This window comes from Lissotriton helveticus, chromosome 12 (assembly GCF_964261635.1).
Source record: "Lissotriton helveticus chromosome 12, aLisHel1.1, whole genome shotgun sequence".
NCBI classification, from domain to species: Eukaryota; Metazoa; Chordata; class Amphibia; order Caudata; family Salamandridae; genus Lissotriton; species Lissotriton helveticus.
The window spans coordinates 16,705,854-16,718,585 of NC_136073.1; the positions used below are offsets into that span (position 1 = coordinate 16,705,854).

Genomic DNA, 12,732 nt, shown 5'->3' on the forward strand with positions numbered 1-12,732 from the left:
TACCTAAATAGCAAACCGTCTTTTACCTCTGCCCTGTGTGCCCGATTGCATGTGAAACTGATATCTTGACTTCTTGTTGGGCCGGGCATCATGATAATCCACCATTTGCTCAGAGGCCTGTTCCTGATAATGGGAGGTGTGAGCTGGAAGGATGTTCCAAATGTGCCCTCATAAAAAGGATAGAACTACTGTCCAGATCCTTGGAAAGTCCTATAACGTGGGTTTGACACTATATTGAGTTTTTGTGAATCATAGTGTGAGCAGACCTTTTTTTTTCTCAGTGTCCAGGAGAGTGCAGTCTACAATTCTCGTATGTGATTTCCAGGCCCCTAAGCGGACATTCATTGTGCATGTCGACTGCATCTATGTGCAAGTCTTGATTTGTACATGCATGGTGGTAGAACTGGGTGAGTTTGAGTACTGGTACCAGGGAGATACCTTTTTTATGGCCTCTAGGTTAGCATGGCACAAGATGAAGAGTGGATACAGGTTCCTCAGACAGGGGAAGTGTGACTGCGTTCGTGTGTGTGGAGGGCGGAGACAGACACTGACGTGACAAAGAATGGAGACAGGGCTACCCTTAGGTTCATCAGACAGGGGAAGTGTGTTGACTGCGTTTGTGTGTGGGGAGGGCGGAGACAGACACTGACGTGACAAAGGATGGAGACAGGGCTACCTTAGTAATTCAATGAGATCCTTGTTAGCCTAGGACTACTGAATATTTCTTCCTGAGCAATGCCATTTGGTGGATGGTAGAGGTGAAACTCCAAGTTTTTGTTAAAGGTGTGGAATACCAAAAGTAGAAATAAAGCTGTAGTAAATGTTGGAAAGAATATTGGTGTGTTCTTAGAAGAATGGTTGTAATAAAGTTGTACTACGTCTACACAAGAGGTTTTGAGAAGTCTGATTGTTTTTATGCAGGGGACCAGCGCACTTCTCGGTCGACTGAGATATACAAGACCAAGCAAGGTTTGAGAGATAACAAAAAAAGTCACAGCAACAAATGTGGTTAGCAGAAGGAAAATATGCAATGAGTGGAGCGTGTATGTAGGTCTTGGATGAAGGAGCAAGCGTGGTTGTACCAAAGGATTGGGTCAGAACTGAGTGCAAGACCCTTGTAGCAAAATTGGGCAGGTCTGTGGATAGGATGGAGGAGCACTACCAAGCTGTGTACGCCACCCCAAAATAGGACAGGGAGTGGACAGCAGAGAACTCCGGCAGGGCTGGAATAAAAAAAGAACTGTATCAGCTCTTCACAGAAGCAGCACTGCAGACTGAAGGGCAGAATTATAAGACGCTCCGAAGAGCAACACGTGAAACCCCAGTGGTCAGATTGGCACCAGCTAGGCCCAATGGACTGTGGCTGCACTGGCACAAGCTAACAAGGGGGAAGGTGATGTGGTGAAGCGCTACAAGTAAAACTGACCTTACCCATGCTCGGTTAACATAACTTGCCATAATAGTCCCATCATTCACTAACCTCGCTCAATGAAATAAAAACCACACACTGCTTTTATAACTTAAAAACAAAAATGCTGTGTTTTATTGCAAGTCTTAGCTAATATTACAAACAACAACATATTTCATAGAAAATTTGAACAGGGGTGCACTGGTTGTGCCAAGCACAATCAAAGAGTGCGATAAAGGTTACAAAAAGGGACGTGTCACTCGTGAACCCAGCTCCCTCTTCACTCAATGCAGCAGAGACTGGAGTACACGAGGAATGATAACCGAGGGATACTTCTAATACTCTTCCTTCGTTCTCACACTTGCGCCCGCTCTAGAGTTTTGTTTACAATGCTTCTCTTCACAGCAAGTAGGTAGGGACAGGTCGTCAACTTTTGACAGTGGGTGCAGTTAAGACCAGATAGTTAGAATGAAGTCCTGCACCCGTTCTGAGGATCTTCAGCCGATAAATGTAGTGCACTAGAATCACATCCACGGAGAGCTTCATGTTTCTGAACAGTGACTTCGATCACAGGCTGCACAAGGGGTGGCGGAAGAAAAGGCCCTGACTACGGTCTCTATATGTATTCTTAAAGCCGGCGTGGTAGCACCTTTACGATGCAAGCTGCTCACAAGGCACCGTTCATCAACGTGTTAGAAGCAAAACTGCAGCTGTGTGGGGGTGGTTACAGCAAACAGCTCTAAAGTCACAGAAGGAGTCCAAACGCAGTGAGGGTCGCTGTCATACCAGTGCGCCCCCAGATATGGAAGCAAAGATCACACGTGCCGTAAAACAAACTAACCTCTGTGATGAAGCTGCAGAAAGTGCCACCAACAACTTAAGTCCGAGCTCGTGCTAACTAATACTCAAAAGATCTTGTTGGCACAATTCAGACCTGACCCACTCGTTAAAGAAGCCCTGGGAGAAGGAGTTAATCTTTTTGGAGCGAAGAAAGAAATCTCCAATTTCCCCACTCGCTGTCTTCAAGAGGACGGGGTGCAGCGACAGTGAGGTGAACAACTGTATAATCAAAAGACTACAGTTTGACCCTTTTACAATCCTGCCCAGTGTTTAAAGTGTACTCCCAGAATGCTGTGGAGTTCACCCTTCCTTCAGGCTCTCAACTGCACCACTAAGAACCTTCAAATGCTTTAAGTTGCTCCTAAGGAGACCACCACTACATGAGACTGGAACCACGAATCTCCTTACATATACTGCACTATTTTCATCAGTAGTCTGACCATGGGCCAGTCGAAGAATGTAGAAATTAAAAAGGAAAGAATAATAATTTGCCATTTCGATGTGGGGATTCACTCAAGCTATTGACAATTCTTCCCACATCAAACACCTTACTGTATGCCTAAACCAGATTTACGTAGGTTAACCCCTTCGACGCTCATGACGAGCTGGGCTCGTCATGCAGTAGCCTCCTGCTACGCTCATGACGAGCCCAGCTCGTCATGATAAAGGGCATCTGCAGATTTCCAGCACAGGGGAAAAATCCCCATAGCGTTCAAGGTGTTAAGGTGTCCACTCAACGAGCTCTTTGCCTGATTTTAGCAGCTAATAGAGCCACCACTATAACCATGTGTTGCTCCGTAGCCAGGAGCTTCCACACTGTCCCATTAAATCAGGGCAAAGAGCAGCTGAATCTGAAGTGTTGAATACTAGATAAAGGCTACACAACACGTGCAATCACACCAGCCTCCAACAAATAATGTGTTCAGTTTTGAGAAGTTATTTAAGAAATATCGGTCTTAGAGCACAGTATTTTCACAGGCCCCCAGCCCAAGGCAAGAGTTGGGTTCCCAAACTGAACTTTTAGACACCAATCAAAAGAATCTCCAAACTTAGACATTGTTACACCCAAAGTTTCTCTTAATTAAATTGACAAAAGAGACAGTAGCTGTCTTCTTGACAGCTAAACATTCTGCTGCAGAGGAATGCGGCCAATAACTGCAGTTGGAAGATCAACTATAACCGACAATCTGAGTGCAAGTAACTACAGACACTGGAACAGTCTGCTCAGAAACACGTTCAAGTTATTAACCAATGACCGCTCTTACCAGGAGTGCATAACCACTCTATGCAGTTCCAGTTCTAGAAACTCAAACACTGATGGAATGACAAGCAATACCACACAATCACAACACACAAAAGCCCTTCTGAGTATCCATCTCGAGGCACCTTTACAGGTAACTGATTAGAGTTCACCTCTCCTCCTGGAGGAGAAGCAGCAGTAGCAGAGACAACGCTGCAGCTGTCGGGCCACAAGATGGTCATTGTGATCGAACTGAACTCTTCCCTGGCAAAGCATATCATTACTAGGGTGAACTTAAGCTGGTGCTTTACCGTGAAGTAACAGGATTTACTGGCATAATTTCCTAGGACGTAGGTAAGAGGTGGTTTTCGGTAAGAGGGCATTCATCAAATTGTTAAAGTGAGATCTCCTGACACCCCTTGGGCAGTCAATTGTTAGCCAGAAGCGAGAGGACGAGATCAAATCATATGCCTTATGGTACAGCTGTGCATCTTTGTAAGGCCCTCCCAAACACAGAAATGATTAGGAAAGGGGGCCTGTAGCAAACTACTAATCGCTGGATATTCAATAATACTAAATTAAACAACTATTCTACAAATGGAGCGAATCGCAGGTGCCCTCACACAAGCCAGCCTGCTCAATCTTTGCAGGCACAATCGGGGAAAGGGAGTTGCAAACCTTCGGTATTGTTGGACCCCTATGGACAATGTGACAGTAAAACACATTCGACCACTCCCCCACACAGTGCTTGAAAGTGCTTTAATTTTCTTACCATATTGTTCACATGTACCCAGCTAGGAGTCACACCAACAACATGATCTGGGATCAGGTCCTCTGGGGATGGAAAGGACAGTTTAACACTCCTGCTGACTTTAACCCCTTCCGTGCGGCCGCGGAACGAACAGGGCGGGGCCGTGACGAACCCCAGCCGTCATCCGCACACGAGCACCGTGGAGCGTGGCGGCTGGGGTTCGTCACCAGCATGGAAGGGGTTAAAGTATTCCTATTTTGTTAGTGATGTGTGTGGTGGTAACAGATCATTTCTATATTTTTCCCAATTAAATTCAGGGAAACGGGCAAGACCTCTACTTGGTAAATTTGCCTTCAATGGACATCCTGCCTCGCTTTAGATGTAGTGTTTCAATCTTTTTAAATTGAAGAGAATTTCCACTATGGAAAAAGTTTTAACGCAGACTGCCTTGAAGAGACCATCAAGGGGTACCATACCCTTCTGGAGCACGCCTGGTAGCACGCACACACCCTGAGCCAACGGACAAGCAAACAACGGAAAGCGTGGATTTGTAGTGCTAAGAGATGTCTGCCAAGGGTTTGTATGGGACCGTTTTAAATGTTTGCTGATGAAGATTCAACAGCAGGATGCTGTCGTATCCTCTAAAGCCACAAGTGGCTGCATGGAAACTACGTGTGTAATTACCTGTTGGAAGACTGACCCACACAAACATATATAAACATTGGCATATTCCAGAACTGCTACCTAATAAGTGAACAGCACTTCCCCAGTAGCATTAGAGCTGTGTAATATATAACTAAGGAAGTAACGTTCCAGAGCTGGCCAAGTGACCTGGTTGCCAGCTCTGCTAAGACGTGCTCTTGTGTCAATCCAGTACACAGCACTAGCAAACAGCCAGGGTGGCTCACACGGACTCTTCTGTCCACTCGAGGAGCTGAGACATGCACACGCACACATACCACCAGCTCCTCGATGTAGGACAGGGACTCGAGTGGTCACTGAAAGAAAAAGTGCCTGTCTCCAGTTTCCTAAGCCCCAGTTCCTAAAGCTCTGATTTACAGTTTAAGGCCTCTGTAGACTATTGACTGTGGTGGAATACACACACCATCACTCTTTCCGTAGGGGATTGCGACAAGTAACTGATCCTTTGGGATTGTATAAAATCAGTTTCCCGGTGGAGGAGGAAGGAGCTGACCAGAACCACCTGTCACCCTAACCACTAACATTGTTATTTCCTATTGCATGAAGCGAGATGCAAAACCGAGACATCTCAAACGAGATCACAGAATAAACTGGAAACTACTCTTAAAGCAGCTGTGCACGTTTGTTTTCATGTATGGGGCGTAAAGGTCACAGGCTGCAGCTATCAAAGACTTGTTCACAGCTTCTGTACTTTGACCATTTTTAGATCAAACACATCAAAGTCTGTGTGAATGGCACGAGCAGGCACAGAATCTACCCCCAATACTCCACAGCACATACATCCTAACTTTTACCTGCAGTTTTTAGGCAAGCAATACTGTCTCTCCAGAAGGACTGAAAAGCAGACTTGTGCGTCAAGAGAAACTTGGGGCAAAACCAGCTCTTTGAATAAAAATCCAAGGGCCCTGTCACCAGGTGCCCGCTCTTCTCATCCCCTCCTTTTAGAAGGTTTTGACCAGGTCATAGACATAGATGTGAAAGTCGTCATTGAATTTGATGAAGTACACGGTGGACTTGGCTGGTACCTGGTAGATAAACATTCCAGTCTTCTTCACTCCTTTCTCGTTGACATACTCCACTGGCTTGCCAACTAAGCTCTCTTCCTCCTCAGAAAACCCCTGGTCAGGTGACAACAGAGGCTTGTTCTCTGAAGAAAAAAAAGAAAACGTTTTAAAATAAACAATAGACGGTGCACATAAGAAGAAAATTCCTATTATTTTTGGGTTTTCGAACAACACTCAATGTTTGCAAACCATGTCTCTTTGAGTTTTGGAAGTGGCTGCTGGGAAAGCGCAGTACTGGGGCAAAACAAATGCCTAGCTTCAAAACGCCTGGAACCCACACTACTATACATTCTCTAAGGATCCAAGCATGACCACGCTACATGCACAATCATGAGATTTTGAAATGAGATTGTGCTACAGCACTAAAGCTAATGAACAGCCTTTACGTAGAAGAATCAATTTTCCTGCAGAGATTGCTATATATAGGGTTCTCTTGCCTTCAACCACCCAACGGCATAAATGTTAGGAATTTAAATTCAAGTAAACAAACCTATCTAATACATTTATTTAAAAAAAGAATATAAAAATACATTTTAATGCATCAAACCGTTATATACAATAGTTGACAATATTTAACAAAGTACGATATTTAAAATACTGAAAAATAACTAAAATGGTACATAATTTTAAAAAGAAACATAATAGAAACAGGATGACATGAAATAAAGACACTGAGAAAAAAATAGTTGTAAATTAGATATCCCTGTAATATCAGAACAACTTCCAAAATAAAGTAACACATAACTCCAATCAGAAATCATTAAAGATAAACAATAATAAACAATTGAAAGGCACTATTCTCACTGTAAATACACTCCTACACACACTGGGGAAATTAATACATTGTGTGGAATGGGACCAATGTTCTAACCTAATGTCAATCTAACAAACATGGGGGAAGATGAATGCATTGAGCAGAACCATATTTACTAGTCTAACTCTCGACTACAAACACTGGGGAAAATGCTCACATTTTGGGGGGTGGGGGGTCACAAAAAAATACACTAACTCCAATGTAACAAACATTGGGGGTAATGCATACATTAGGCATGGTCAGAATTATTATTCTAACTCCGGAACAAAAAATGTTGGGAAGCGAGAACATTTTGGGTGAAGTTCGATCTAGTATGCAAACCCCGGTCTAACAAACTGTGAGATAAATGAATACGTTGGGGGCGGTCCGATTTACTATTCTAACTCCAGTCCAACAGATATTGTGGAAGATGTATACACTGAGCTGGATACGATTTACTATTCTAGTTCCAGTCAGACAAATATTGGGTTAAATGTATATCTGCATGAGGTGGGGGTGGTTTGGGAGGCTAATTTCCTATTTTAACTCCAGTCTGAGAAACATTGGAAAAAGTTAATAAAATAATTCAGGGAGGGGGGGGGGGTATTTTTTCTATTATATATTCATTCTAATGTAACTATTTAAAAACAAAACAGGTTACCCATCCATTCCACAATATACCACGCATCTCAAAAATAAACAAATTGTAAAATAATTAAACATGTAAACACAAAATGCCATCAATAATTACAAATGTACCCTACAATAATGAATATACTTTTTAATAAATAACAATACTAACTCAAAGCTCTATACACTAAAAAATCCAAAACAAAACTAAAATAATTGTTTAAAAGCATTAAAACATTAATGTATTTCAATTAAATATATCTATAAATATTTTCAAATAGAAATGTGCATAATTAATACTTTAATCAATTGCTATCAATTTGCATGTGTTAAACACTAGTAACCCACCAATTAAGCGCACAACCAAATATCAAAATATGTAAATTAATTAGACGTACACAAAAAACAATACATATCAACTAACAATTAATACATTTTAAATATGACCCTCCCAAACTACCAATAAAATCCACAACCCTAAATTAAAAATGTATTAAACAATGTAAAGCTTTACTGAACTTATAATAAACAAAAACATAGCAAATGAATCAATTAAAACAAAAATATACAATTTAAACAAGCATTGGCATAGCCAATAGGTCTCGCCTTTGGGACCTTATAAGTGTTTAGTTATCCAGCACAATATCCTTGGTGCAACAACATAAACTGTTGCATGGCTAAACCCTTAAACGTCCCAAAGGTGAGACCTATTGGCTAATCTGTGACAGTAACCACAGTGGTTTCAAGTGTCATTGTGCTTGGCAACTCAACCGTTAGTCCCCCTCCAGCTCGCATTCTGGCTTCCGAGCCCACAGGCAGAACAAAGTGTTTTAAGATGACTACTCTGAACTGCTCAATGTAGAATTATTCTCGACGTCACTGACGTCCAGAAATAAAACTTCATGTCGAGAATACTTCTAGATCCAACCACTAGATGGTGAAATAATACACAGCATGAACGTTTAGAATAGCTTCCATTCTGGAAAAGTACATCCAAACATCAATACAAGGGAATATATGCTTCTGCTACCGTGGGGGTGTTTTCTTACATGGTCATTGCAAAGGCATATGTATAGTAGAAAGACCACCTCACAGAAACATGGGCGTCTGCCTCAGTAGGGGGTAAACACGTGAAGTGTCACTGTAGGTGATACACCTCTTTCTGCTGCAGAAAGAACATGCAAGCCTGCTGCTTGAAAACATCTGTAGCTGTGGCAGCACACAGAGGGGGGCGCACTTCTGTTGCACAGGTAAGCGCCGTTGTAGCACCAACGAATGGAGAAACATTTCACAATGCAGAACGCAACACCACCTCCGACAACGTTTCGGGAGAAACCTATTTACACTGCAGACATATATTTTGGATCTGTAACAGCCAAATATGCAAACATTGCAAAAAATAGCATCCCTATGTGACACCATTTCAGGGGGAATGGTACTGATGCTGCGAAGTTATATGTACTTATAACACAAACGCAGGGAGAACAATGGTTACCCTGTAGAAGTTAACACCACATGCAACAAACACCGCTACAGGATAAAACCACTTTCACCACTGAGTGACATGCAACTATACTACCAACGCAGGAAGAAATATGCTTACTCTGCAGAATGCAACACCGCTTGTAACATCATTTCAGGGGATAGGTATATGTACCACAGAGTTCTATATGTACCTATGTAACTTGTGACGGTGGCATCTATGTGAGTACTCTATGAAGAGGCTATATATTACCTCTGAAAGGGCACACATGTACATGCAGCACTAAACAGTCAGGACAGCTAAAAGAGCACCTGTAATATCAGAACAGGTCACACACTGCAGCTGCAATGCAAAACTGAAGTTCCATACTTCTGCCTGGGGGTGGTTGTACCGCAGGGGACACACAATAGTATCGCCATTGCAGGTGGATATCTGCCTGTAACATCATGTAAGAGAAGTGTGGCTCAATGGTTAGAGCGGCAGACCCTGATGCAGAGGTCTGGCCGGGGGCCAGTGTTCAATTCCCGATTCTGCGGGACTTGGGCTCAATTTCCTCGGACCTGATAATTCTCGCCTCGGTGCCTATTCCAATCATGGAGTCCCACTCTGCGACTCTGGGCAATAGCTTGCTTTTTTTTTTTTTTTTTTAAGAGTTTTATATAGCGCGAACTTGAACCGAATCAGTTATCAGAGCGCTTTACATAGCACCAGTTACGTTACATGAGGACACACTTTCATTTTATTTATTTTTTTTAGGCACGGGGAGATTAAGTGATTTGCCCAGAATCACAGGGGTTTTTTGGCGTCGTTACCGAGACTCGAACCAAGTTTCCGAGGTTGAGCGCCTTAGCCGTTAGGCCAACCCCTCTCCCCTGCTTAATCTCCACAACGGCCCCAATAGCGCTGGGATGCCTGGCTTCACCTTGGGGGTGCCCAGGAGTGGACATTTCACAGGGAAAAGCCAGGAAGGGTGCCACAGCGCTATGCGTTACAGCGCCAGGACACCCCAGTTGGGGTATAAGTGCACTTTACAAGTACAAATTACATTTACATGTATTTCTAATACCAGTAAAGGGACATGTGTACATCGACAGGAGTAATGTATGTGGCTGTAACAGGAAGGTACATATATTACTGCCTTTTTCATACTGCCGGAGTATGAAAAAGTACGTTTAATGTAAAGGGGGTGGTTATGTACATCATGCAATACTGTAGAGGGACATGCCCTATGATTCCCCTAGAGGAGGGTGAATACTACTACCACGCTACAGACATACATGTCAGCGCCACCAGTCACACACACACTGGACTGTATTACATGTGCTTGTTATGGAGACATGCATAACCAGTACATGTAATACAGCCACGCCAGCCAGAGGCAAGTTCAAAAGCGGATGAAATCCCGAGGAAAAGATGGGAGTGATGTCCTTCTACTCTACGTTGCATTTGTTTGCCCTGCACTGCCCTCTTTACCCTTTCCCTCTCCCCGTGTAGTCACAGGCCACATGGACTCGCTCACAATGTTGATGAGTGAGCGATCATAAGTTTAGTTAACCGCTGGGATGGATGCCAACCTGGTACCTAGAAAGTCAATAAATGTTCATGCTGTCATCTTTGCTCGCTCCGCCTCGTGCTCCACTGTTGTTACTTCAGTGGGTAACAGAGCGCAAAGGACTGCGGGCTGGTCCTTTAGCCCTTATGAAATGGAGGCCTGCAAGCTTTTGAAGTTACAAATAAATTACTAGAATGATGTAATGTGCATCAACAGAAACTCTTAGTTAACAACAAACTCAATACACAGCCAATAATTAATACCCTTTAAGGTACTGAAACCTATGCAGTATCTGTAAAAGTAACCTTAAGCAGAAAGTGGGGCATAATGGCCCCTCACCCTTTCTGTAGCACCTCCATCGCCTGGAGGTGGCCCTGGGGTGCAGCCTCACCTGTGCACCCCCTCCCCGGCTGAACACTGCATCCCGAGGGCACCAGAGCTGCAGGAGCGAGAGTGGACACCAGAGCCCAATGAGGCTGCTCATATTACCTTGGTCTGACCGGATTCGCAGGTCCCCTTCTGCATAGTCATCAAGGAGATGGTACATATATAGGATGGGATCCTTTTCGTAGGTGATGTAGTGCCAGGTGCTCATGATCGGGGCCCGGCACAGCACCATCCCGCGCCACTGCACGTTATTTCCATCATCTTTCTCGAAGACGTGCTCCACTGCCTTCCCAACAAGCTCTTCTGCTTTGCTCTCCTCCTCTGGGGTGGAGTGAACTGCATGGGGAAAAAATAAGATTTAAGGCACTACATTTAACACCCGATTGTCTACTTAGATCACTGCGGGTTAGGGAAGAAAAGAAGTGCCACAAGCTGTTGAGGAAATGTGCAGAGCATGCATTTTTAAAGCTGGCGATTAAGCAAAACCAAGAGTTTACAGTAGACAGGAAGGTGGCAACTAAAAGGATCCGTGGCCCTTGTCTGGCACCAAATTCTGTCCAATAAGGCTTGTGGCGGCAACTTCCAAAACATCTCTCTCCACCTGGATATGCATGTATATCTCAGGGCCACCACACGACAACGGCTCATACAGCACAAATCTAAGACCAGGATTGTGACTGTGTCATTATGAAGTGCTGTGTGTGTCAGTTAAAGGGACTGTCAGCACACCTTCGAAGACTCATCTGTGGAAGGATAGTCACAAGGGAGAGGAGTTGGGGAGCATTTGGTCAGCAGTCAAAAATATATGCAAAGTATGTACTGAAAAGTTGAAGCAAGCAGAGACTGCAGCAGTGCAACAAGCTCGCGAAACAGGAGACCGGGAGAATCAACAGGCTTCACCGCAGGTCAATATCTACACTTCAAGTCAAGAGGTGTGTTTTTATGTCACACTTCTTGCCAATTTTTAGCCAGCTTTATGTATTATATACTTATTTACAGAGCTGCAAAACCTACAAGACTTGCAAGGACAAGAAGGAACAGAGTGAGGTCTACATATAGGGAACAAAAACTAAATTCCTCATAGATTCTGGGGTTCACTGCTTGTGAGAGGAGAGGCTGTATGTGGACAACGACAATGCGCTCCCTCAAGTGGTCTGTTCAGTGGCCACCAGGCAGACTGGGTGGTTGATGGCGCTTTTACTTGGAGAAAGTTTTGGAAGCCACCCTACGTTTCTCTGATCCACCCAAACGCAGCAAGCAGTTCAACAAAGATTGTATAACTTCTTTTATCAGTCCATAAAAACGGTTTCCATTTCCAGATACGCCCACCTCCTGCCTAACACAATGGTTAGTTTAATCAGTGGCTCCTCTTACCATCTTCCCAAGTGTTTTAATAAATCCTCACATTTCAAAATTAACAGTATATGCATGTGTTAATTTCAAAGTTCACAGATGTGATGCAAGGACTGCATTGTGTCTCATGTTGTGAACCTGTCGGCTCGACCCCAATGTGTCATGGGTTTGTACTCACAGGGTTTTCTAGGGATGGTCTTCAGTTTCTTCACCCGCTTATCCTTGAAGAGCTCAATCCCGTAAACAGAGTCAAATCCATCGTAGATCACCAAGTACAGGCCGGGATTCACTTCCATCTGATCCAGCACCAAACCTTTCCATCGGCTGATTTTGCCATTGTTTTCCTGCCAGCCATGTTGTACCCTCTCCCCAATGAGGCTGGTCCCCTGCAGGTCCCCGGCAACATCCTCAGAGTCCTCAGCACTGCGATTCCTATAAGGGATAAGAAAGAATGGTTCAATGTGATGTGGACACAATAAATAAAAGGGGGGGGGGGGGGGTCATGGGTGTCCCACCAAGTGACATGCCC

At 43.9% G+C, this 12,732-nt stretch overlaps 1 protein-coding gene across 4 annotated transcripts in view; it reads right to left on the reverse strand.

The window, feature by feature from the left end:
* Nucleotides 1-1,511: 1,511 nt before the first annotated feature.
* The window catches only part of LOC144799088 (spindlin-W-like), a 30,512-nt gene continuing 19,291 nt past the window's right edge, over nt 1,512-12,732 (reverse strand). For all 4 annotated transcript variants that reach the window (XM_078670277.1, XM_078670278.1, XM_078670275.1 and 1 more), the window contains exons 3-5: nt 12,382-12,635; nt 10,953-11,186; nt 1,512-6,088 (exon numbers count right to left, since the gene is read on the reverse strand). In XM_078670277.1, coding sequence (XP_078526403.1) covers nt 5,883-6,088; nt 10,953-11,186; nt 12,382-12,635 — 694 coding nt within the window. In that variant the 3' untranslated portion in view covers nt 1,512-5,882. The remainder of the gene's footprint in view (nt 6,089-10,952; nt 11,187-12,381; nt 12,636-12,732) is intronic.